The sequence below is a fragment of the Pocillopora damicornis genome, chromosome 2, assembly GCF_964200805.1.
Source record: "Pocillopora damicornis chromosome 2, jaPocDami1.2, whole genome shotgun sequence".
Classification (NCBI taxonomy): Eukaryota; Metazoa; Cnidaria; class Anthozoa; order Scleractinia; family Pocilloporidae; genus Pocillopora; species Pocillopora damicornis.
In genome coordinates, this window is record NC_142671.1 from 31,097,201 (window position 1) to 31,120,242 (window position 23,042).

At 38.0% G+C, this 23,042-nt stretch overlaps 1 protein-coding gene and 1 long non-coding RNA gene across 4 annotated transcripts in view; one reads left to right on the forward strand and one right to left on the reverse strand.

Moving 5' to 3' along the window:
* LOC113674084 (uncharacterized) overlaps positions 1 to 23,042 on the forward strand; it is a 31,402-nt gene that overhangs the window by 6,374 nt on the left and 1,986 nt on the right. Inside the window, exons 11-21 of one of the 3 annotated variants that reach the window (XM_027190554.2) lie at positions 992 to 1,090; positions 1,969 to 2,083; positions 2,325 to 2,429; positions 6,150 to 6,201; positions 12,361 to 12,458; positions 12,933 to 13,178; positions 13,553 to 13,670; positions 15,345 to 15,506; positions 17,669 to 17,740; positions 18,664 to 18,825; positions 19,417 to 22,627. In XM_027190554.2, coding sequence (XP_027046355.2) covers positions 992 to 1,090; positions 1,969 to 2,083; positions 2,325 to 2,429; positions 6,150 to 6,201; positions 12,361 to 12,458; positions 12,933 to 13,178; positions 13,553 to 13,670; positions 15,345 to 15,506; positions 17,669 to 17,740; positions 18,664 to 18,825; positions 19,417 to 22,627 — 4,440 coding nt within the window. Of the gene's footprint in view, positions 1 to 991; positions 1,091 to 1,968; positions 2,084 to 2,324; positions 2,430 to 6,149; positions 6,202 to 10,083; positions 10,526 to 12,360; positions 12,459 to 12,932; positions 13,179 to 13,552; positions 13,671 to 15,344; positions 15,507 to 17,668; positions 17,741 to 18,663; positions 18,826 to 19,416; positions 22,628 to 23,042 lie in introns of those variants that run through there. The other 2 variants (XM_089198370.1, XM_089198372.1) reach the window with 2 other exon arrangements.
* On the reverse strand, positions 1,209 to 9,992 carry LOC113674085 (uncharacterized). Its single transcript, XR_016184439.1, has 3 exons — positions 9,866 to 9,992; positions 2,677 to 2,795; positions 1,209 to 2,447 (listed from the first exon to the last, which is right to left on the reverse strand). It is a non-coding gene; the product is annotated as an uncharacterized LOC113674085 (long non-coding RNA).

A 23,042-nucleotide genomic window follows, 5' to 3' on the forward strand; every position in this document is an offset into this window, starting at 1 on the left:
GTTGGCCACAAAACTATTTTTTTTCTCAGCGTGGAATTCAAATGGAGTCTAATTCATAAATCATCTTGAAAAAAAAAAAGTCGTTATGAGCTCCTGAGATGCTCTGAAAAAAATGAAAAAAAATGTCAGATGAAATGAAAAAGTTTCACAGGCAACCTGCGCTTTACGGTCAGCTAGTTGAGTCAAATTTCCTTAATTTTCTTTGGGCTGCTAACTTTCCGTTTCAAGTACTATCCCCTGAAAGATGAGGTTTAGGTAAACAATGGCAGACAAGGACACGAGAGGTCAGTAAATATGACCGGTTTATATGGCTTTCAACTTTATCCTTTTATCTTCTTTCCATTTGGCGCCAATTCTTTTTTATCTCTGACGTATGGAAGCTTGAGCTATAGATAAAGCATCTGATATTTTTTCAACTGTTTTAATTATTCTAGGCCCACCCAGATCTTGTTGAGCCACTATCCTCGCTTTGATATTTAGCTTTGACGCTGCAATTCCGGTTCAATAAAAATCCCGGTAATGTGAAAGCGTAGAAGCGTATAAAGAGCGTGTAAAGACCGTGCAAGTGTTTAAACTCAAGTAGATAATATAACGATTAGGCTCGCCACCGTTTCACAAACAAAAATCTTCGTGCGAAAAAAGGTTACAAGAGCTTGAAAAGACAGAGGATATGTTGAAAGGAGTTACGGTTTGTACATCCTGAAAACTTAAGTCCAAGGTTTTTTAAGTTTCACGCCGGCCACAATCCGAGTCAATCTACTCCATCCTCAACAATCCTCCGCTATTTCAGGCATACTCCTACCTATGTGATGTTAATCTTTCACAGTAAACTATTCTTTCAAGTCTTTATGCAGTATTGAAACATTTCTTGCTTTCTGAAATTGCCCAAGATATCGTGGAGGAGCCCTTTTTACTGTAAGCACCATGTGGGGTTATCTTCGTTTCGTTCTGTTCGACCGGAGATTTTACTTCACAATATTTCCAATCGCAGCTGTGATCTAGCAGGCAGTGAGAGGGTGAAGAAGACTAAGGCTGAAGGTGAACGACTCCAAGAAGCACAGAGTATCAATTCCTCTCTGCTGGAGCTGGGGTAAGTTACTAAGACGCTGATACGCGGCATTAATAATTCGCCAATTTTTAAGCCAATATGATGTGTTTGTGATTTGTTTGGTTAACTTAAAAAGAAGAAAAAACTCTTGCTTGCTAAATTTAAACCTGCACTAAACTTGATTTATTCTTCTATCAGGAATCTACGTAAAAAACAAAGGGTAAAATTATGGTAGATATTTAAGTACACAGTTGCTATACTGTATCTTCTCATGCCCAATATTTCTAAACTCACGTCAGTGACCACTTCTCGTATTTCTCTGAACATTAAGTTAGAGGTTGTGACGAGGACGAAATAATCATTTAAGTCCTTATTTCAGTTATACTTTACACTGGCAAAGTGTCACTTTTCTATCATGCAATCTTATTTTGATATTTCTCACTGATCGCGTTGGTAAATTGTCCCATGGTGTGTGGTGTGAGTCCCGAAAGAAAAATTAAAATTATTCAATGATGCAAAGTGGAACATCCGCTAGAAGTTCTTGTATTGAATGAATCGGATCCCACTCAGGGTTCTCCCGGGAGCTTTGTCTCTTCACTTTAAACCCAAACAGTCCTTATCTAATTCTCACACGTAATAACAAACACGATTGAATATTTTGTTTCTAGGCTATGGGAGGAGCACTTCCAGTGTTCAACTGAAAGCATGGACGAAATGAGTGACTGATTCTAGTGATAATTTTAAGCTTAGAGAAAATTTGAGCCTTTGACTGAAATAGCGAATTTGATCTTATCCTACACATCGCAAGATATTGCTTTCATTCTCGACCAACTCAAGTGATCTAGAATAATTAATGACAGGATGTGAAGTCCAGAATTACAATATAATGTTTTTTCAAGGTGAAGTATCAATCGTTTCAGGAATGTGATTCAAGCATTAGCTGAAGGTACCAAGCGTCATATTCCATACAGGAACTCAACACTGACAAGGCTGCTTCAGGATGGCTTAGATGGAAACTCCAAAACCAGTTTAATTGTAAGTACATCCTTCCCAGGCTCACCAGACTTGTTTGTTCAGTTTTTAACCAGCTATAGCAGACATAAGTCCATATATCGTCGCGTTTGTTACACATTTCATCACAAGCTGACAACAAAATTTTGTTTTTCTGATTGAATATGCCAAGTGAGAGCACCGTTAATGTTTCCATTTCTTGTCTTCCTTCTGAAATGATAGCATTATATCAAAAGCCTAAATCCGTTCCTTTTTTACTTCATAGGTGTGTGTTTCACCTTCCTTTCGTGATGTCAACGAGACACTGTGTAGTCTAAAGTTTGGCCTTCGAGCAATGAAAGTTCAAAACGTTGCGCAAGTCAATGTCGAGGTGAGTTGTATGTACAGGCTGAAATTTTGTATAAACAATCAAAATACAGATGAGAGTTCTCTTAAAATGTTTTATCCTCTCCTCATTCCTCGAATTCTATGGAGTGGCGACTTAAGACTTACAGGCTACCTCTACGAATCGGTATCCCGAAGAATGAAACAAAAAAAAAGGAAAAGCCACTCGGAGAAGGGGAAATCCTTTCAAAAAATCCTCCAAAAATAATCCGAACTGGTATTAGTTGGAATACCTGATTACCCGGATATTGTTGTTCAAGTGTCGTTGGACACATCACTGGCGTATCCCAGACCCTAGCACGCTGTGAAAGTTGGCCAATGCCAAAACAAAGTGGATTTTTCATTATTTATTCTGAAAGAAGCAAATATATATAGACGGTTAATTCTTGGTGGCCTATAAATTGAAGTCCTCAATTGAGAAATGGAACCAATACGCTACAGGGAAACGCCCAAAACGATTGAAGCTTAGGAAAGATGAAGGATTGAAATGGGCAAGGGTACTGCATAGAAAACGTGTTGAATGTGAAAGAGGTTCCAACGCAAGTAGAGGTCTAGGTTTTTAGTTATGAATTATACTTTTCTGCAAAGGAAACGAAAAAATTATTGAGCAAACTTCAGGAACAGTAAAGAATCCATTACGCTTATGACGCTAAACTATGCTCTTAGCCGAGAACAATATTCAATGTTTATTCAGAAAACAAAGTTGGCTATGATCATTAGCGTTCAGTTATGCTCTCACTTAAGACCAGTTTGCGTTAGTCCCACAAATACTTTTCTCCGTACTTTTTATAGATCTATCAGCACAGCTTTCACATATTATACAAGTACTTGATAATTTTTCACCACTAAGAGAAGTTTGTTTGTCATAAAAATCCGACAAATTAATCGCTTATCATTTTAGTTTATCTTTTATGTCAAATTTGAAAGTGTCGTCAAACCATCCGACTATCATATAATCATGACATTGACGTTTCTTACAAATATTTGAACGAGAAAAGGTTTGATCGTACTCTAAGTCGCCATACAGATAGAGAAGTAGCCTTTTTTCCGCCATAATCTGTATAAGCACTTGTACTTGGATTTCCATGATCTAGATCGCAGACTCGCTAATATGATTCAAGAAAATAGTATAGTAATATCAACAGCTCTGACCGCAGTCAGGAGCCGGGCTCCTGTCGCACCCACATACAACATAAGCTACTCTATGGCACCCAAAACATCCGGTACTTTATTCTTTTTTCTTCCATTCTTGTGGTGGCTTAAAGCCTCATGCTTAAGCAGATTTTAAAAACGGCGATGAGAAGTGTGGTGTGGATTGTAATTTTTGACTTCAAGGAAGGCAGTTGATAAACAGTTATGTAAAATACACGGTTTTGGTCGATTGATTTTTATCCGTAGGAAATCGTTTTGCTAACTTAGTAAACTTAAGAACTTCGCTATGATTCAAAAGATCGAAATCGCATAAAGTTAAGCTTCAGTCGATACGTTGTGCGACAGAAACCCCACACGTATTGATCAATGATGGGCAAAGCTAGTACAATCCTTTCCAATTTTGTTTTCAGAGATTTAACCTTTGATTGCAAAGGAATGCCAGAGGCTATCTATGTGGTTTTCTATGTCGATAATTATTTTTATCATTCGAAACACATGTCTCTTTACTTGTTTTGTTTTGGTTTTTTATTTTCTATTTCAGTGGTTTTTTTTTTCAAATCTTGGTAATAACTTAATGAAAATCAATATTTATCAATGAGTTTAGTATTTTCCATATTCGCATGTTACATAGGAACGTCCAAATGTTAGGAATAACGACTCTGGCTAGCCTACAACTCCTAGTTGTCTACACTGAGCGTGGGAAACTAAATAATCATATTTAGGCTTTACGTTATGCAATCATCTCCATTAATTTTAGAGGTCTCAACCAACACCGAAAATTTTCCGCTTTCTAACTCAACTTTGAATTTGAATTGACTCAAGACGAACATAGACCATAGACTAATATAATGAAGTTTTATTACTCTTCTGCTTAACTTCTATTTTCTCGTCTTCAAGCATCTGCAACCTCAAACATGATGCAACGTCACCTCATTTCATTTCGTTTCACCGATTTTATTTTTTCTTTACTTCGTGTATTTATCGTTTTATTTCATTCTTACTAAATTCATTTTTTATTTATTTCATCTTATTTACTTTCTTCTTTCTTAAATTCATACCATAATCACTATAGAAATCAATAATGACACTGATAATAATCATGATATCAATAATAATAATAATAATAATAATAATAATAGTAATAGTAATAATAATAATAACAATTGATTTTACATAGATCGGATAATTGCACCTCAGCAGACCTACTCTTTAAAAATAATGAACCACCACTATTTTCTCTTGGAGCCACTAGATAAAGTCTAAGTATGAAATGTGCCAAAACCTTTCCAAACTTATCATCATCATTCAGATTACATTTCATTTAAAATCAGACGATTTATTCAAGAATCCATACAATGGTCTGTGACAGTGGATACTTCACGATTTTCAGTTGCGTATTAATTCTATTGATATCTATCATGCGTGTCTCTTCTTTTGTCATTTTTTGTTCTTAGTCTGCTGTATTAAACTCTAATTTACCAAACTAACATTTTAAATTTGAGCCTCTTTGGTACAATTCGAAGTTGACTATGCACTACATCAAATATATTTTCGAGTAGAAATTCTAACATCATCATATCAGGATTCCTCACGTTGAAAAGATTTTAGAAATTAAATTGCAGTTAATCAAGTCCAAGAATTGAGTGAGGAGTTTAGTGTAAAATATTTTTGCCCATCACTAACAGGTTAGTCTGATTGACTTCCACTCTGTCGCATGTAACTCTGCCATCTGATTGATATCCGTCAAGGTCACGATCTTAAATTGACTTAATTAGGGTATTTCGGTGTGAATCGTGAGTCGGCTATACCAAAGCTATTAATAAAAACACTTGACAATGTATTGTTTATGAAATTAAAAGTGAACCAGGAGTGAAAAGAGAAGAGACTTGAAAATGTAATAACAAAACTCAGCTCACTTCGAAGAGGGCACAAGCTGTTATTTAAGTAACAGACATCTTGGTTTACAAGACAAGAGAAAATATGTTTGATATTTACCAAATTATGCGATCTCTCCCGTTGTTAACAGCTATATTGTTTGATCGTCACCTGGAAAAAATTTATTCATTTGCTGATTGAGCGCGCGTTGCCCGTCTTTCAGCCGGTGTGTTTTGGAATTCTCGCGCTTTCAGCACGATTGAAAGTCAGCTGGAATGTGTTTTCATCAACTCAAATCGCTCATTCTATGACCCTAAGCGGAAGGAGGAAAAATGACGGAGATTTTGCCCAGGGCAGAAAGATCCTTACCAGGTTCTTGCTGAGATCTGCGTTGAGTAAGATATTCTTCTGTATATTTTAGCCATACCCCTGAGCTATTTCGTCTGTAGTCATTAGTCAACATTCTCTGTTTATCAAACAAGGCAAATGAAGAGTCGAATTGCAAATATTCTTGACAGCTAGACATGTAAAACAAGTGGCTTGTATTATTCGTAAGAACATATGGTATTGTTTTGTGGCCTCACTTCAAGCTCTCACTCCCTACCACAAAACCCTATTCACAGTCGCTTTATATTATATTGTGTAACTGATGCAAAAATGGTTTTGGTTGCCGTTACAGATTGATTACGAAAAAATGGCCAAGCAACTCAGCGAGACATTAGAAAGCAGAGGTGAGTGAAATACCCGCAATGACACAAGACTCGGTCGCTCTGATTGCCGAGTTTGAGATTCTAAAATCCTAAATCCAACACTCAAGGTATTTGAACGATTGAATACTTCCAGAATTATTTCCTTTTGCCGCGAAAACACGATTGAAAAAAGCTACAAGAGCTTTTACCGTGCTTCATGTGCTACTCAAGTTGAAGTTTAATGCGGTTTTGGCGCGAGTTAGCAGCGAAGAAAGGAGGTGAGCTCAGGTCGCTCGCTGGCTCTCGTGCCATTTAAATCACAGACATCTCTTATTACAACACACTGAGCAGCAAGACAGAAACAAAACAGAAAGAAGAACATAATGAAAATGGATCTCAATGTTGTTTTATGCAAACAACTATTTATTAGCCACACCGTGGGCTTTTGTGTACGATGCTGTTTAGAATAAACACAATAGTTTGTCGAATGCGCTCAACTTACGCCGATTTGATTTTAGTAATTGCGTGATTTTATGGCGAACAGCATGCAAGTTCTTTCAAAATGAGGGCCGCGATACTTCACTCTTCATCCACGTTTCTAGTCATCCCAATTTCATAAAAGGTATAATTTAACAACCCAGTTTATCAAGTGTAAAAATAGCATTCTTTTGTGGTTGTCCGGGGCAAACAATGTTCGGTACAAATTTAAATACTGTTTTTGAACGCTCTATTGCCTTTGAAACATTGGAAGTCGGTTTTGTTCCCTTTCATTGTTGCCAATTAAGGCCTTGCTTTGTTATGCAAAGTGATATGCTCTAGAAAGTGTTTTCCAATATCATATGGACTGATTTTGACTATAATTAGCAGCGCACCATTTCTTGGTTAATTAATGTTCAATTCTTGGTTCCTTTTTACGTAATACCTAATTAAAGAGCGGTCCGTGTCAGGGCTTAAGCTACGGACAAGTACAACGTTTTTCAACGACAATTTGTTTCAAATTTATCATTTGTCTTACTCACTGACATCTTGTTTATCGTTGTTAGTTTTTTAAAACTTTTATATGATTGAAAGTGAACATGTTCTGAGTACCGCAGATCAATGTTATGACTGGCGCCGATAACTTTCTGAAATATGTGTCGCGTTAATTGCAACGGAGAGAACTCACTCAAATTTCATTTGATTAATTATTTTTTATCATTATAATTGTTCCTCAAAAGATGGAAACAGCCATTTGGTAAATGAAGCGTAGATAGTGGAGATTAAAACGGCTGGCGAATGATAACGAACCTGAACTGAAATGTGAGCTCAAATTTTTTAAGACGCTGGTGTCGTTCATTTACCGATCAGTTTACAAACATCCAGCTAGTATTAGGTTTGAAGCAAGTACGATGTAATATATCTTTTTCCTTTTTTGCCAGCCCTCTCGCAAACTGGAAATTTAATTTTGTTAACGTAAATTGGTAGAAATTTTACCGGCCGTAGAATAAAAAGTCTCGGCTACTTTATATTTTTTTGCTTGGCTATTTTGAATTATAAAATTATTTTTTCAACTTTCCATTTTGTCCAAAGTCAAATGTCAAATCAATCAAATGTCCGAGACGAAAATTTTCAGTTAAGGATGGGGAACTGGATAATAAAATTGGTTTTGCTGTTATTATGAGTACAGTAGCGTACGAGAAAATTGATCAACAAACGACTTTCACTTTGATTGCTATTGACATATTGAGTGCAGTTATTTTTGTCGCTTGACAATGACCTGAGGTCAACCTGTGATGCAAAAAAGGTTCGTTTGTTATAGCGTGACAAGGAAGTAGTACATGACAGTGAAGATAATTCGTGACTTGTTTCGAATGCTCATCGACTCAATCGCGTTTTACGCAATAAGTGGCAAAATATGAGGGATTAACGCTGCCAATTGGGTGCTTTTGAACTTCCAGTTTCATACGCTACTCGCCTGTATTGTAAAATCATATGAAAGAGACATATTTAATCTCAGCACCACATTACATCTGCGCACAGAAACTTGTACTGTCTCTTAATTCAACTTAAAACCACTTTCATCCTCAATGCATTTTGTTTTTTTCAAGTGATCTATGTTACTAGAAACATATAAAACAGTATTGCTCATTCTCACATGATAGGTGGCTTGAGAGTTTCCAGACCAAATGTCAGGAGTTTTTCATAATGGGCTTCTGCAAATGTTCTGCATGCCTCGATTTAACTAGATTTTATCTATTGTTAATGTCATATAAAATAACGGATATCTTAAATTCTTTTTGTGATGTTGGGTCGAACATTATTGGCCATTGACTTGCATTTATCTCTAGAAAGTTCGGCATTCTCAAAAGTCACCATTCACAGATCTTACTCGAAATGCTTCGAGATTCATAGACGAATTTTTATAAATCAGAGTGTAACAACTGCTGCACGCCTTTATGGAAATGTCTGAAATTCTTAGTCGGCTTAGGGTACAGGCGTAGATTAAAGGATCATAACACAAAAGCATTCATTCCACGAGGAGAGTTATTGATGTACTGACGTTAAAACTCCCTAATTTATCTTGTTTTTGGGGGGGTCGGATAAGACGAGTTGGTAGTCCTTCCCAATTCTCCACAATATTCTTTGCTCAGTTCATACAGAAAGTATTGATTGGCTAAGTTTTTACCCTATGATATTCATACCCTTCTGATAGAGGAAATTGTCAGAATGGTAAAAGGATAGAAGAAATAAAGAAGAAATATGTATCAATTAAATTAACTCTTTTCATTCATGTCCTGTCTAAGCCAGTGTAATCAATTACATGTATTAGACGTCTAGTTAAATATCAGAAAAACTTTTACGGACTACAAGTTCCCCAGAACTAGCTAGGGATACACGAAATGAACGAAAATCTCCTCCTATGAAATATTATTACTACCTTTATCCATGGTTCTGCAATTTTTTTTCCAATTTCTGTTCCCGAAAGGAATACTTTTTTCAAGGAGCCGAATAAAACAAAAATCTAAATATAGGACCAAGCTCTCGTTCCCCAAATTTCTCACATTGAAAAATCCCTTCGACGCACTTTGAAGTTTTTAATTCCTTCTTAAGTTTATCCGGAAACGATTTTGCTTTGTTTTAGTGTTACAAGACAATGTAAGGTACAGATAACGATTAAATAAGAGCGGATGGGCGTTGAAAAATTTGATGTAAAGGGTTGCCTACTTCGGTTGAGAGATACATTCCTCTCTGCCACGACTTAATCACACCACAAAGGATAATAGCAAGGATTTCTTTAATAAAGAGGAAATGCTTGTTTGATGGTAGTGAAGATGTTAAATTATTTTCTTAAAGCTAAATCGTAAAAGAGTAGAGATGTATAGAATGCGCTTTGTGGAGGAATTCCGTAACTGATTTTTGTGATAACTCTCCAAGGAACGTCAATGAAAACTTTTGTCTGTTTGTCACCTTAAAAGAAATAACTATGTGGTGGTCGACAATAAAGCCTAACTTTCTCTAGCCCGTCACCACAAGAGTTGGCGAGTCAGTTGTGGGAAAGAAAGTCTTGAGCGTTAAGCATAACATTGCGTGCTGTGTTTTGAATGAACAAGCAGTTGTCATGATGGCGTGGCTGCTTGCAAATCACAGCTTCCTAAATCCACTTGAAATTCATGACAACAAAGGAAACAAAAAACACTCGCCATTACTGAACTCAAACAGACCTCACCTCGTGCTGTGTTTTACGTGCGAAGCTCGCTCGCGAAGTTTCATGTCCGAAAGCTGCCGTGGTGCATAGAGGACACAATTTGGAAATGTGGTGCCTTTGAACGTGCTCGGTAAGCTAGTAAATCCACTTATCCCTTTATAATCTTATGACTCACCAAAACGCTGATCCAATTGGGAAATGCTGTCCTAGGCCGTCTGGCTTAATTCTTTATTGGAATTAAGATTCTTGGCCATTTGGGTTCGTGATTTAACAATTACATCCTATGCTTATTTGTTCGCTTCGAGGACAAGTTAATACTGGATCAGATCAAAGCAGGAATTCCTGCTTGGATTTCTTGATCTTTTGTTAATAAGCTCGAGTCGGATTTATTAACCTGCGAATTGCTCGACAGCAGACTATTACCGGCTTCTGATAAGCCCATGTGATGTACGCGTCGTCTCGAGTTTAAGTGATTTATTTGCATTTGCAAAGGATAGTACTACTCCTGCTTTATAGTATTGGAACTCAGAGAGAGAAGCACTGGCATGGATCTTTCCCCTCGTAAAACGTTTCTTTCCGCACCATTTCGCCTGCTAAGAACCGAAAATGTTGGTAGGAAAAGCTCTAAAGCGAGTATGAGCGAGGCCTTGAAGAGGGCGACGCTTACGCACGCGGCAAAAGGTATGACATGCTACGAATTAATGACCTGTAACTTAAAAAGCGTCTAAGTGAATATTTTTCTCTCTTCTCTGCAAATCGATGGTCGCATTCTGTAATTTATGGCCTACAAAGCCGCCATGAGTCGCCCAAAGCTAAATACCCAGTAGATTTTTGCTTTTGAATAGGAGAGGGTCACGTTCATGATGTTTAAATCACTAATGAACGCGTTACACCCTATATGTTTTTGAAATGTGCTACAGTGTTAGAAAAAAAAAGTTGTACTTTTTGCCTTTTTAGATCGTGTGCTCCACGATTTCATCCAACACGGCCACTATAATTCTTGTAGTAAAATCCTTTCACAACACTAATTGTGTTATTTGACCCCGAGTACTTAGCGGTTTATTCGTAAATTGAAACAGCACGGAGCCAATTGTTGACAAATCACGCTATAATTATAAGATCACGCTGCGACTGAAGAATACCAGTAGCGGGCTTAAAAAAAAGACGGTGGTTACGGATATGACATGTATTGACCAAAACATACCGAACAGCGGTTCATATCCGAATGCCAGAGCAAATTAAAATCATAAGCTTTAAGACCGAAAGTTTCACATGGAGAAAGGAAGGAGAACTGTTTTCGTTCGACATACTATAGATTATTGTAATAAGCTGAGTTCTACACGCATTTTCATGGGTTAGCTCTCATGATCTATTGGAGGACAGACGCATGGACGGCTTCAGCATCTTGCACCAAATTTTGCGTCTTCATTCAAGAAAACAAATAGACTGCACTAAATCAAAACAGGTTCACTATGGACGTTCTCTAAAGAAATTGCAAATACTTGCGAGATTTGTTTGTCGTATACTCAGACATTAGTCTTGGTTTCTCATTATTCACGGTCCGTGTTTCTAAGGGTGTCTCTCCAGCTGGTTATGCATCTTTACCTTTTGTTAAGCTTACCTGTTTTAAAGAAGGCCTATAACATTCTCAAATCAAGGGCCTCCTTTTTCAGCGATAAACTCATTTGCCAGTTTGTTTGTTTTGTTGAATTTTTTTCATTTATATTGTTATCATAACCACCAAGTTGAGGGTGGAAAATAGGAAAGTGTAGTAACCACGGAAACGGTATGATTTATTGATGCCATTCAAAGAAGCATTACCGAGCATTCCCGTCTCAGCAAGTAGTACGTAGACGCGTGGGTGGAAAGAAGAATGGATTTTTCCCTATCTACCTTAATCTAATAAAGTTAACTTTATCATTTTGATCTGAGGGTCGTGTTAACTCGCAAATACTTTACGCCTCATTAGAACCTAAACCGGAGCATGGACTAGTCTGCTGTGTTAATGAGAACTTTTTCATTCGTTCATTCATCCTCTTTCGCTTCCATAAGTCGAACTCGTCGTCTATTCCTTTATTTAGTTATTTATCAAGGTAGAGGCAGATGCGCTGCAGAGTTCGGTTCTCGACGAAAACTGTCATAAGGACCTGTATTTCTTTTCCCTGTTTAGGCCACTAAGCCACCTTTTCCGCCACAAATGAATTAAACTTTAATTTCAAGTTACAAGAGTTCTTAGAAGGCTTGTGTCGGCGATTAATGCTTAAGAAACTTCTCTGTCATTAGGAATTGTCTGGATCAGAAACACATTACAAACTAACGGCCCACAATGGATTTTATTTCCTTTTTCACTTGTTTGTTTTTTTAAATTGGCACGTGCAAAATTTACCTATTACTGTGTAAGTGTGTGTTTTCACGGTATTGATATTTTTATGGCGAATGCTTTTCGATCAATCTGTGCACATAAAAAAGAACCACTTTATATAAAATACGTAAAACACCATATATCATTTTTGCAGAGCGAGAGTGGCGACACCTGAAGGCCGAATATGAAAGTTACATCATGGCGCTAGAGGCCGAGAGGGATACGCGACAAAGACGAGGCTCTAAGCAACAAGTAAACAAATTGTCTTTATATTTAATGAAAGTAATGAAAGCGAGGGTCTTTAACGTGATTTGGAATAAAAAAGATACTGAGTTACAGGTAACGCAAGATAAACATAGCAGTAGAGAGAAAGGAATCACAATGGAGTTCTAATTGAGTTATCAGAGAGGAGACCACGATTTTAAAATTTTCCTCGCTCCCAAAATGTGACTTCGAAGCTCAGTTAATAGCATATAGCGACCAAACCAGCTGAGGGGCCTGGTTTCCAAAACCGTCGAGGCCTGATTCTGTTTCAGGGTTCTTTTCTGCTGTGCATAAATTGCACTCCATCTGCGAGTATAATTCCTTGTTCGATCCAAGATGGGATGTCGAAGTGATTCAGGACCAGGAATCCAAGGTTTAGTGATATTGGTTTGAAGGCTGCGGTTATCAAAGTTTGTTAACTATAGTCTTTAATTCTTTTGGATCTCTCTGGACTGATTTCAGGTGACCTCGGAATGCCATGATCTTACCGAGAAGGCCCTTTTGCCAACAATCGTAGAGGAGGAAGCTCTAAAAAACCAGACGAAAGCAGTATTGCTTGCAGAATTGGTTTCTCTGGAGTTATTCTACGGTTTGGAAGATTTGGTTCGAGATGGTTCAACAGGGAAGGCTCAGGGCGTCGCAAGCAGCAAACTGCACAGTCTTACAGACAAAGATTTACTGCTACACAGTGCTGAAACACTATTAGAGGTATAGTCTAACTACGTTGTTGTAAGTAGCATGCAATCCTGTCGTACAAACCAGCTTAAAGTTATAAGTATGATATTTGTTGCTGAGACGATCATAGGGTCAACTCTAGGAGTCACCTGTTTCCAGTAGTCACGTATCTTTAAAGCGTCCGCTGACCTGATAAGTATTCATTCATAGGAGACTGAGCCGTTCTACATTCATAATGAAGAGGCAAGCTAAAAGCATTTTCCAAAATTTGAAGCTTAAATAAGGTTCCACAGCTGTTTTCTCTATCTGAGAAAGTTTCTGGTGTGGTGTAAGGTGAAATCTGAAGAAACTGTATTGTCTAGTCGCAACAACAGCTTACGTTGCTGATTCCCGATATTTTTTACCAGCTTACCGAATACTTCTTCTCAAAGAGCGCCCTTGCTATCGACGAAAATGGCAAGAACTCAAAAGGTGCTACATCTGAAACTGAGAAAACGGTTTTGCCAAGCTTATCTTTGGAGTTAGGTAGGTCACTCTACGCTGTTTGACAAATACCCTTGTATCAGGTGAACATAAACTGCTCGTGGTCTTCTGCCTTGTTTATGATATGTATTACATAATATACTGGTATTCCATAATGCCTTAAAAAGTGGCACCAACGGACCATATTATTATGTTTATGAAACAAACGTAACTTGTTTTACTGAAACAATTCTCAGACTCTTAGAATCTTCAACGAAGATTCTTTTTGTACTTTATGTCTGCGTTGTCGATGACATCATCGGTGGGAGATTTGTTTACTTAACCAGGCATTCAGAATACATTACTAAGCTAGGCTATCACAAAAACTGTGAATTATGGTTGGCGCAGGAAAAGGAGATCAGAGAAGCTTAAATTACTTCGCGAAAACAACACCAGAGGGCGATAAAATGTGTGTTTGCGTAAATCAATAATTAAGGGTATCCGGCTTGAGCAGAAGTGCTATTTACATTTCAGCTTAGCGCTGTTGAGTTTGATCTCATGTTAGCAGAGGCTTTGACGTTCATAGAACAAATTAAGTGTAAAGCTAACAAGCTTAATCTGTATGTTATTGCATGAACAAGAGTTTCTGATTAATCTTGCCAAAAGCAATTTAAAATCCATTAAGATCGTGATACATTATTGGAGCATTTCAATGCTCAGATTAGATGAGCAAGACCAAATTAAAACTATTACCGCCCTTTGTAGATTCTCTGGAATATTCCCTCGGTTTCCTGTAAGCAAACTGAACAACCGCTATTCCTTATTTGGAAATAAATGTTTTGGCGGCAACTGACCTCAAAGTAATATCCACATGATTTCGTCATCGGTTCAGTAAATCGCTAAGAGCAGTTTAGGGTCAAAAGGCGAAGTTTTGTTTTGTTTGTAAGCGTTTGACTTAAACTTGTACCGGCGACTTAGAGCCGATGCCCCTAAAGCAGAATTAGATATTTGAAGTATACTTATACTTTAAGTATGCTTCTTTAGAAAAGTAATAGCATTTTGACTCTTAACGAGAGTTTTATCAATAACATTTCTCTGAACTTACATCGATCTATTTTCATATGCTGTGTGTCTGCAGAGCAAGGTTTATGCTATCGGGTCTAACTGACGATTGTCGGCATACACGTCAACCCTTTGTGTAAGCCTCACAAAATGTTTAGAAAATCGGGCGACAGATATCGGCCACGAACACGGACCCCTGGCGTGAAAGCAAATAAACTCTTCAACCACTAAGGACTTTATTTCGTATTTTTCTTTGTATAAGTTTCATGCACGAACGATAACTGAAATGCGTGGGGCAAACAAAGCAAGCCGCAACAAGAAGAATTTGTAAACTACCCTCATCTTGTTCAAACAAAGATGAGTGATTTATTCTGCCTTGCGTTTATAAATTTTGCGGTCGTCTTTCGTGACTTATTTGCACAGCTAATCTCGAATACAAAAGCTTTAACCGCGAGGATAAAGTGAAATAGGCGTCGCAATAGTCGAACCAGTATATTTACTGTGAAGTCTTCTACCAACAGTTCAACATTCAACATTCCTTCTAAGCTGTGTAAGCTAAGCAGTGCTTGGTATAAAGTAAAAATACTTCGCGAAGGTAAAGGATATATCATTAAATTATGTAACATCTGGTAGATGATGCAGGAATAATTGTCTCATCACATGTTCTTGTTTCAGACTACGGATCGCGACACAGCACACCGAACGGCGATTCCTCGTATGAGCGAAAATTGCTTCGTGTTAGAGAGTCGCTGAGTAAGTTGAAACGGAAAACTGACTCGGCTGCCCTAGGATTCCTTTCGCATCTATTGGATACCAAACTGGACGAAAAAGAGAAAGGTAAGCTAAGTAGTTCGCCTCATTGCGATCTCCTGCTATTGTGCAGAGCTTCTTTCCGTGCTCGTGTGCTTGACATTCGATGGAAAGGTTGAGTTCTTGCCCCAGAAAACGCTGTGCGGTATTTTTTGTGTAACAAAACGATGAAATACACCTTCCCGGGTAAAGCTGAGGCATGCAACTCGCTATAAGGTTCTATCTGGTATAGCTCAAGAAAGATTAATCGCTGCACGCGTGGTCTCAATTAACACAATTTTGAACTCATAAACAGGTTTATTTGCATTTATCTTGTAACTCGGAAATACAACTGGGCTTTGAAACATTTAGAACAATACATGGCATATGTATCCAACTTTTACTTTTAACATCTTTATCAAAAGTTCTGGAAAAAAAATGATAACTCAAAAATCAAACCACAAAAAACAAATGGTATAGTTTCTACGTTTCCGTTCAGAGTTTAATGTTAAAATAATCTGAAACAGCTTACTGATTAAAGCCACAATTCAGATTTCATCTGGGGTTAGTTAGTGCCGGGACAACTGTCAAGTATTGTCCAAAGGTTTAGCTCTTCGTGAGTCTATGCAAATAATGCCTCGGTCAGAGAAAACCATTGACTTCCGTCGGCTGCCAGTTCAGCAAGCTATGTCCAGCCTCAGTCCCTAATTTCTCACTATACGCTCTCTTCCAAATTTTCTTGGCGGCGGCCCTTCTTTCGTCGGCCGTTGGGAGTCCATCAGAGGGAGACTCTGGGCAGGACTAATCGGGCATTCGGATCACATGACCGATCCAAAGATTTAGCGTGGTTGAATTGCATAAAAAATTTGAACAGTGCTCTAACGTCTACAAATCTTCATTAACTCATCTATTCGTTCATTTATTGATTTTTTTTCGTTTTTGACTAGTGAATTTTTGTTTTTTATTGATTAATTTTATTGATGTTTACATTTTCTTCCATTTTACCTATAATGTACTTATCACCTACGATTTTTTCCCTTTGTTAAAAAACTAGTCTGCATTTTTAAGTGTTTCTTCGGTACCTATTTCTATTTTATTTTCTCACGTTTTTATTTACTTCTACTTATTTCTTTAGAATTCTGAGTTCAAAATGCAGTTTTCCAAAGTTTAGATATGAACAGATCACAACCATTACTCCAAAATTAAAATTCAATTTTTTTTATTATTTTTTTTTGGCTTTGGGATCGAAGCAAGGTATTTCATGATCCAAAGTGATACGAAAATATTTTCCGCAACTGATTTGAATGACCGGAAATGCCTTGTATAACATTGAAAATGCATTTTATTCTTTGATGACTCGAATTTGCTTTAAAAATTTTTTTTCTTTAATTGGGTCTTTCATTAAGTCATAAGATAACCGCATTCTTAGTTTCTCATAAAGATAACCCCATGTGAAAAACTCTTTGTTCCCTTTCAATTCTGAGAGCATTGGAGAAGGGCATCCTCACTTTCAAAAAATTGATATCTATATATATTATTATATTGTATAGAGTAGTTAGCGTACGATACGTTTTCACATTTAATTAAGCTCTAAAACTTTTTTTGGGACCCAACACGGGACAAGGTTTTGTTATTTTTCAAATTACAGTACACTGTGCTTATCAACTGAACCTTATCGTGTTGCATTATTTTCATCACAGACGTTTAATTAGCCAGCATGTAGACAACCTTGATGAAAACCATCAACCAATTTCAAATCTTAATGAGTGAATGGAAAAAACTGATAACACTTTTATTATGTTTTCTGACAAATAAACTGCGCAATTTTGTACATGAGTAGAATGTAATTATACCAAGTCGGCAAATACAATTCTAGAGAGTATAGATTTTATGTCATCATGTGCGGTCGTTTCTAATTCTTTTAGTTGAGAACCCAAAACCCTCCACGAAAAGGTAGAATGATGTTACATAAGAATTTTAATATCGGTTAAAAGGTTAAATTTTGAACGTGAGTTATTTCTTGTTATCTCTTCATGTAAATATCATTTCAACTTACTCTTAGACTTATCATTCAAGTCGCTGACAGACTTATTTTTGTGAATTTGTTGCCTCAAAGCTACTTCTAGACTAGAAGAACACCTCATAAATTGTTGTGAACTTTGAAAGTCAGTAAGTGACTTAAGGACATTTTTCTTTACTTTTTTTCTCAGGTTTACAGGAATACAAAAGGCGACTGTTTGAACTTCTGAAACACCTTCTAAAATCTCAAGATTCTGCCACAGGTATGATTTGAGTACTCTCTATAAATATATAAACATTTGTATAAGTGTACGCACTTACATCTTGCAATTTGGCGTCGACGAAAGTCTACGAAGATTTCGTTTTAGATTAGGTTATACTATTTAACTGGTGTACCTTGAGATTTTAAGCAACATGTAATCACTGAAGAAATCGGGCGACAAAAGGAACGAGACATTGTTTTATTACTCAGAACATCGCCTATATGACTCAGAAAGAGGATAATTTAGTCGTCGGTGTATCAAAAATACCCGCTATTTCTTGATTTTAATTTCTTAAATGTGTTCATTGAGATGAGCTTAGTTGCGTGAAAATCACGTATTTCCAAGAGAGAAGGTTGCGCTGGGATCATACTCTTTTTGGAATGGCATTCGGCTATCTTTATACATATGAATAAAGGGGTAAGTTTCTAAAGAAACTGTGGTGTTGCGTCGGTAGGAGAGTATAGCAGGTAATTTAGTGTTAACAACTGGGTTGAAAACGTAAATGAGCCACCGTAAAGGGTAAAAAAGCTGACGTTTCGAGCATTAGCCCTTCGTCAGAGCGATGGATCGCTCGAAACGTCAGTTTTTTTAGCCTTTACGGTGGCCAATTTACGTTTTCAACCCAGTTGTTAACACTAAATTACCTGCTATCTTTATACATACCTCTGCACGGGTCCTCCCACTCTCCCCCCATTCCCTCTCGAATTCAGTGTTGGCTGTTACTAAAAGAACTGGGGCGAGTGCCAATATTTCCGCTTTGAGAGTATGGCGGGGCATTTCAAGGAAATTTTATGAGGGTTGTCAGATTGCCTATTAAAGTCAGTATGGAAAAGAGTGCCTAAATTAAAAATTCTGGGCATGGACTCGGGTTTTAAAATTTACTTCATCACAATAAATTTTTACATTTTTTTTTTCTTCTGAAGACGGCGATGGAACTCCCGTCGATCCATTGAAGCTCGAACAATCCTTGTGTCATGTGCTTATGGACAAAGCCATTCTGAACTGTCTCTTGCTGTTGGACAAAGCTGATATGGAGTCCCGCATCAGAATTTTATCACAGCAACAAACGCAGTTTGATTTTTCAGGTATTGCCATGTCTAAGAAAAATATCACCCTTTTCATTAGCTGGAGCTTGAGATAGGTTCGTTTAGAGAAGTATGATCCGAAGACCATATGATTTTTGTCTCTGCCTTTAAAAAGGATATTTGAATTTCTAAAACTGACCAGGTTTCATACAAAGTGCTGAAAGGTCGGCCATGGAAGTTGCTATTTTGAGCCTCGTTTGGGAGCCTAGCCACTCCCCATCGACGTGACAGTTTTACTATTTCCCTTCTTTTTCGATCGCTTGGTGAACTATTTATAAAAATATGAGCTAAAAGAAGAAATTTTTTCAGTCAAACAAGGATTTTTTTATCATTGGTGACAACCAGAGCTGAATCTGCGCGTAAATCGCGCTTTGTGATACGCGACATTCGGTGAGAGCAGAACCAGTATGGAGGCATCCATGACAATATTTTTGGCACAATTGAGGAAAATTTTCATTTATAAAGTTGCCTCTTTGGATCTAAAAACACGACAAATAGAAAAGTTTAAAATGTATAGTTTAAGGGCAGAGACAAAATCAATGATTTCTTAGGCACACTTCTCCTTTGACGTAGCTGTATTTCATCCTTAAGGAATCAGCGGTATGACAGCCGAATGTTCAAGTCAGTCTAGCGATGACTTTGTTCCCTCTCCACCCCTGTCAGGAACACAACGCGGAGAAGGACGACTGACATCTGTCGACGAAGGAGTGGTACTTGAAAGTTTGAGTGACAGCGCTAACAGCCGCGAGAAATTATCGGTGCATTTGGAAAACACAATGGAGGAACTCGAAGCCGAAAATGGGCGTTTGTACGAAAAAAACGAAGAACTTCGAAAAAGGTATGAACAGGCTGAAGGCGAAAAGAGTAAATTGACTTTGAAGATTTTGGAATACGAGGAAAAGCTTCAAAGAAGTGAAAAGAAACTAAAACATTTGACGCCATCGGAAGCCAATGCTGAAAAGGACTTAAGGAATAAGATTGAAGAGAAAGATTTTGAAACAAACGAATTATTGATTCGCGTTGATGAGCTAGAGGATCAACTTCAGTTTAGAGAACAAAGGATAGAATTTCTACGAGGAAAAGAGTCGAAGCTTCGGGGACAGCTTTCTGAGGAGAGAAAACGCTCTGACAATGCAGAGGAACGAAGTGCAAAACTGCAACTCAAAATACGACAACTTGAGGATAAATGTGAACAGTGCGAGCTCAAACTAGCTTCGTTCACGGGATCAGATCTACTTGAGATTAACAGAATAACAAAGCAATTAGAAAACTCGATTGCAGAGAACAAAACGCTCAGTCTGAGAGTTTTCCAACTGGAAGACAGATTAAATGAATCCGGTGGCGTCTTAAGTCCACGAAGTAGTGACGAGAATGAGAATGACGATGATCAGAGGAAAATCCTTGAGAAGAAAATAATTGAATTGGAGGTTAAAGTGAAAGAACAGCAGGTTAAAATTCTGAGTGTGAAGGAATATGAGCGAAGGCTTCGTGCTGAACTATGTAAGGAAATGACGAAGAAGCTTACAAAGGCTCAAACGCGTAGTCGTGAACTTGGCGAAAAAATCTTTGAACTAGAGACAAAGCTTAGACAAGCAGAACAGCAGTACTCGACTGTTAAAGACATGGATATGAATGTTCGAAGTGCCATGCGCGGTGACATTAAAATTTTAACGGAAAAGTTGGTAGATGCTGAAGCTCGCCATAAGGACGCGGAGGAACGCCTCCGCCTCTCACAGCGTGAAGTGCTTATAACGAAGCAAAGCGAGCTGGATTTGCGTGAAAAAACTCAAATGTTGGAAGTAGAAAACAGCAAATTTCGAGAAAAATTTCTTTCTCGGAAAGACGAAAAAACGGCTCGGAGTTCAACCGGAAGAACTGCAGATAGACTAGAAAAGTTACGAAAAGAGAATTCAAATCTTTCATTAGAACTAAAATCTTTCAGAGAAAACACATTAAAATTGGAAAGGGACCTACTTGAAAGGGACCAGGAAATTTTGAATTTGCGAAATGAATCTGTGGATCTTTCAAGCGAGGTATGCAAGTTAAGAACTGAACTTGACGACAGTGAGAGAGATAAAGCTCAACAGGAAAGAAGTCTCTGCAGATACGCGGAATCAGTGGAAAAGTTACTTACAAAAGTGTCTGTACTTCAACAGGAAGTGGAGAGACTTCGGGCCAGCGAAACGGCATCAACAAACGAAAACGAGCACCCTGCGGAAGTAGACTCTAAAAGCGATACCACAGCGTCAACCCTAGTAATTGGTGAAGAGCAACCCGAGACTTTTTTCCAACCCCTAAAAGCTAAAGTAGAACGCAATGAGATTTCTGAAACAACACAGGTGGGCGTAGAAAATCTTCAAAGAGAGAAAACCGAGCGGCAAACCATAATCGATGACCTTCAACATGAAAACTCGAAGATGGCCAAAGAGAATGAAAGGCTCATCCAAGAAATAAAAACTCTTGAGGCCAACTTGTCAATTGTCGAGAAAACGTTTCGAATTTGTCGTTCAGATAACGAATGCCTGCTGCATGAAATGAATCTGAAATCAGCTGAAGCGACTACCTTAAGGACTTACGCCGCATTTTGCAGCGAAAAAGCCAAGGAAATGCGATCGGAGATAGCCACTCATAAACAAAACGAAACCGCCTTAGAGAAGAGATTAACAGACTTGGAGAGAGAATCAGCTTTCATGCGCGATGAGGTAGGCCATGGAATGTTAGATTTTACAGAGCTCAAGGAAAAGAAAGATTCCCTGGAGAAAAGGATCCTCGAGGCAAGTCGCACAGTGGAACACCTTAAACAGGAAGTTCTTGGCCTCATAAATGGTATGTTGACCTTGCAGAGAGATTTAAACATTCCTATTGATAAGATTATCGGTTACCTTGGATTGGATGAGGAAACTGTTCAGCGCTACAGACTGAGGCCAACATCTACTGATTCGAATGACACTCAAACGGAAGAATCGAGTAGCGAAATTGGAAGTGATATCAGCGAACAATTTACATTGAAGTCTCTTTTTACTTTTCGCCTTCTTCCGGATAAGGAGGGCTTTCTAAATCCCTCGGATGTAAGCATAATGAGGGAGAACAAGACTGAAATCTTACGCGTACACGAGGATTTGAAAGCCAAAGTTCACGCGGCAAGGGACTCGCTAGGCAGAAAGTACGAGGGAACGAACTCTACCACTGATGGAAAACTTGATATCGAGCGCAGTAATGAAGTAAAAAGTCGACTTCTTAGTGATCCTATATCAGAAAATCCCAACAATAATACTACGCTTCCGCGACTTAGCCGGGCAGAACGTGTTAAGTTGTCCAGTTTACTCTCTCGATTGAAGGAGGAACTAGTGCGCGAAAGAAATTCAAATAATGAAGGTCGAGTTGGTGCTGATGATGACGACATTTGTCTTCTGTATGACAATTTGGAGAGCAAGCTCTCTCGGCTATCATGTGAGCTTGCTTCAAGGGAAGATGAGATAACTCAACTTTTGACTGAAAAGTCAGACCTTCAAAATGAGCTGGAAGATTGCGAAAAGGGCCTCTCTGTCTGTCACCATTGTGCTTTGAAAGTGCCAACTGAACTAGACGACAAAAGAAAGCAGCTGAAAGGCAAACTCCTATCCCAGATGCAGGATACTTCTCGCCTAGAGGGAGAGATATTCGAGTTCATAGAATACAGACAGAAACTAGAAAAAGAACTGGACAACATCAAAGGGAAGATAACTGATGTGGAAGACGAGCTAGACATAAGAAAGATATTAATTGAGAGATGTATCAGCTTCAGACCATCAGTGGACGAAATGTAAGTATTTTCGATATTTCTGTGTCTTCCCTCCATACTTGAGAAGCGCGCGATGCAGCAGCTTTTCTCTGATACAGAAAAAACTGAGTTTGTGTCTTGCGATTGAACGTCCGTAACTGTTACCGAACGGCACAATATCCTTGAATATTCTGAGTTTTCCTTTGCAATTATAAATTTCGTAAGCTTCCGAGATACATGGACTCACAGTTGCTACGCGGTACTGTTATAAAATACATCATCATTATTTTCATTAGGTATACTTTGGAGTTCACTTCCTCAACTTATTTGCTATCTATAGGTGGAGTTTTGTCTTTTGTCTTCATTCGAGTCTAAGTGTGCTTAATAGAACCCTGCCTCTGGAGCTCTGGGCGGCAGAGCAGTCCACTCTCGATAACTCGAATCCTCAATATTTCTA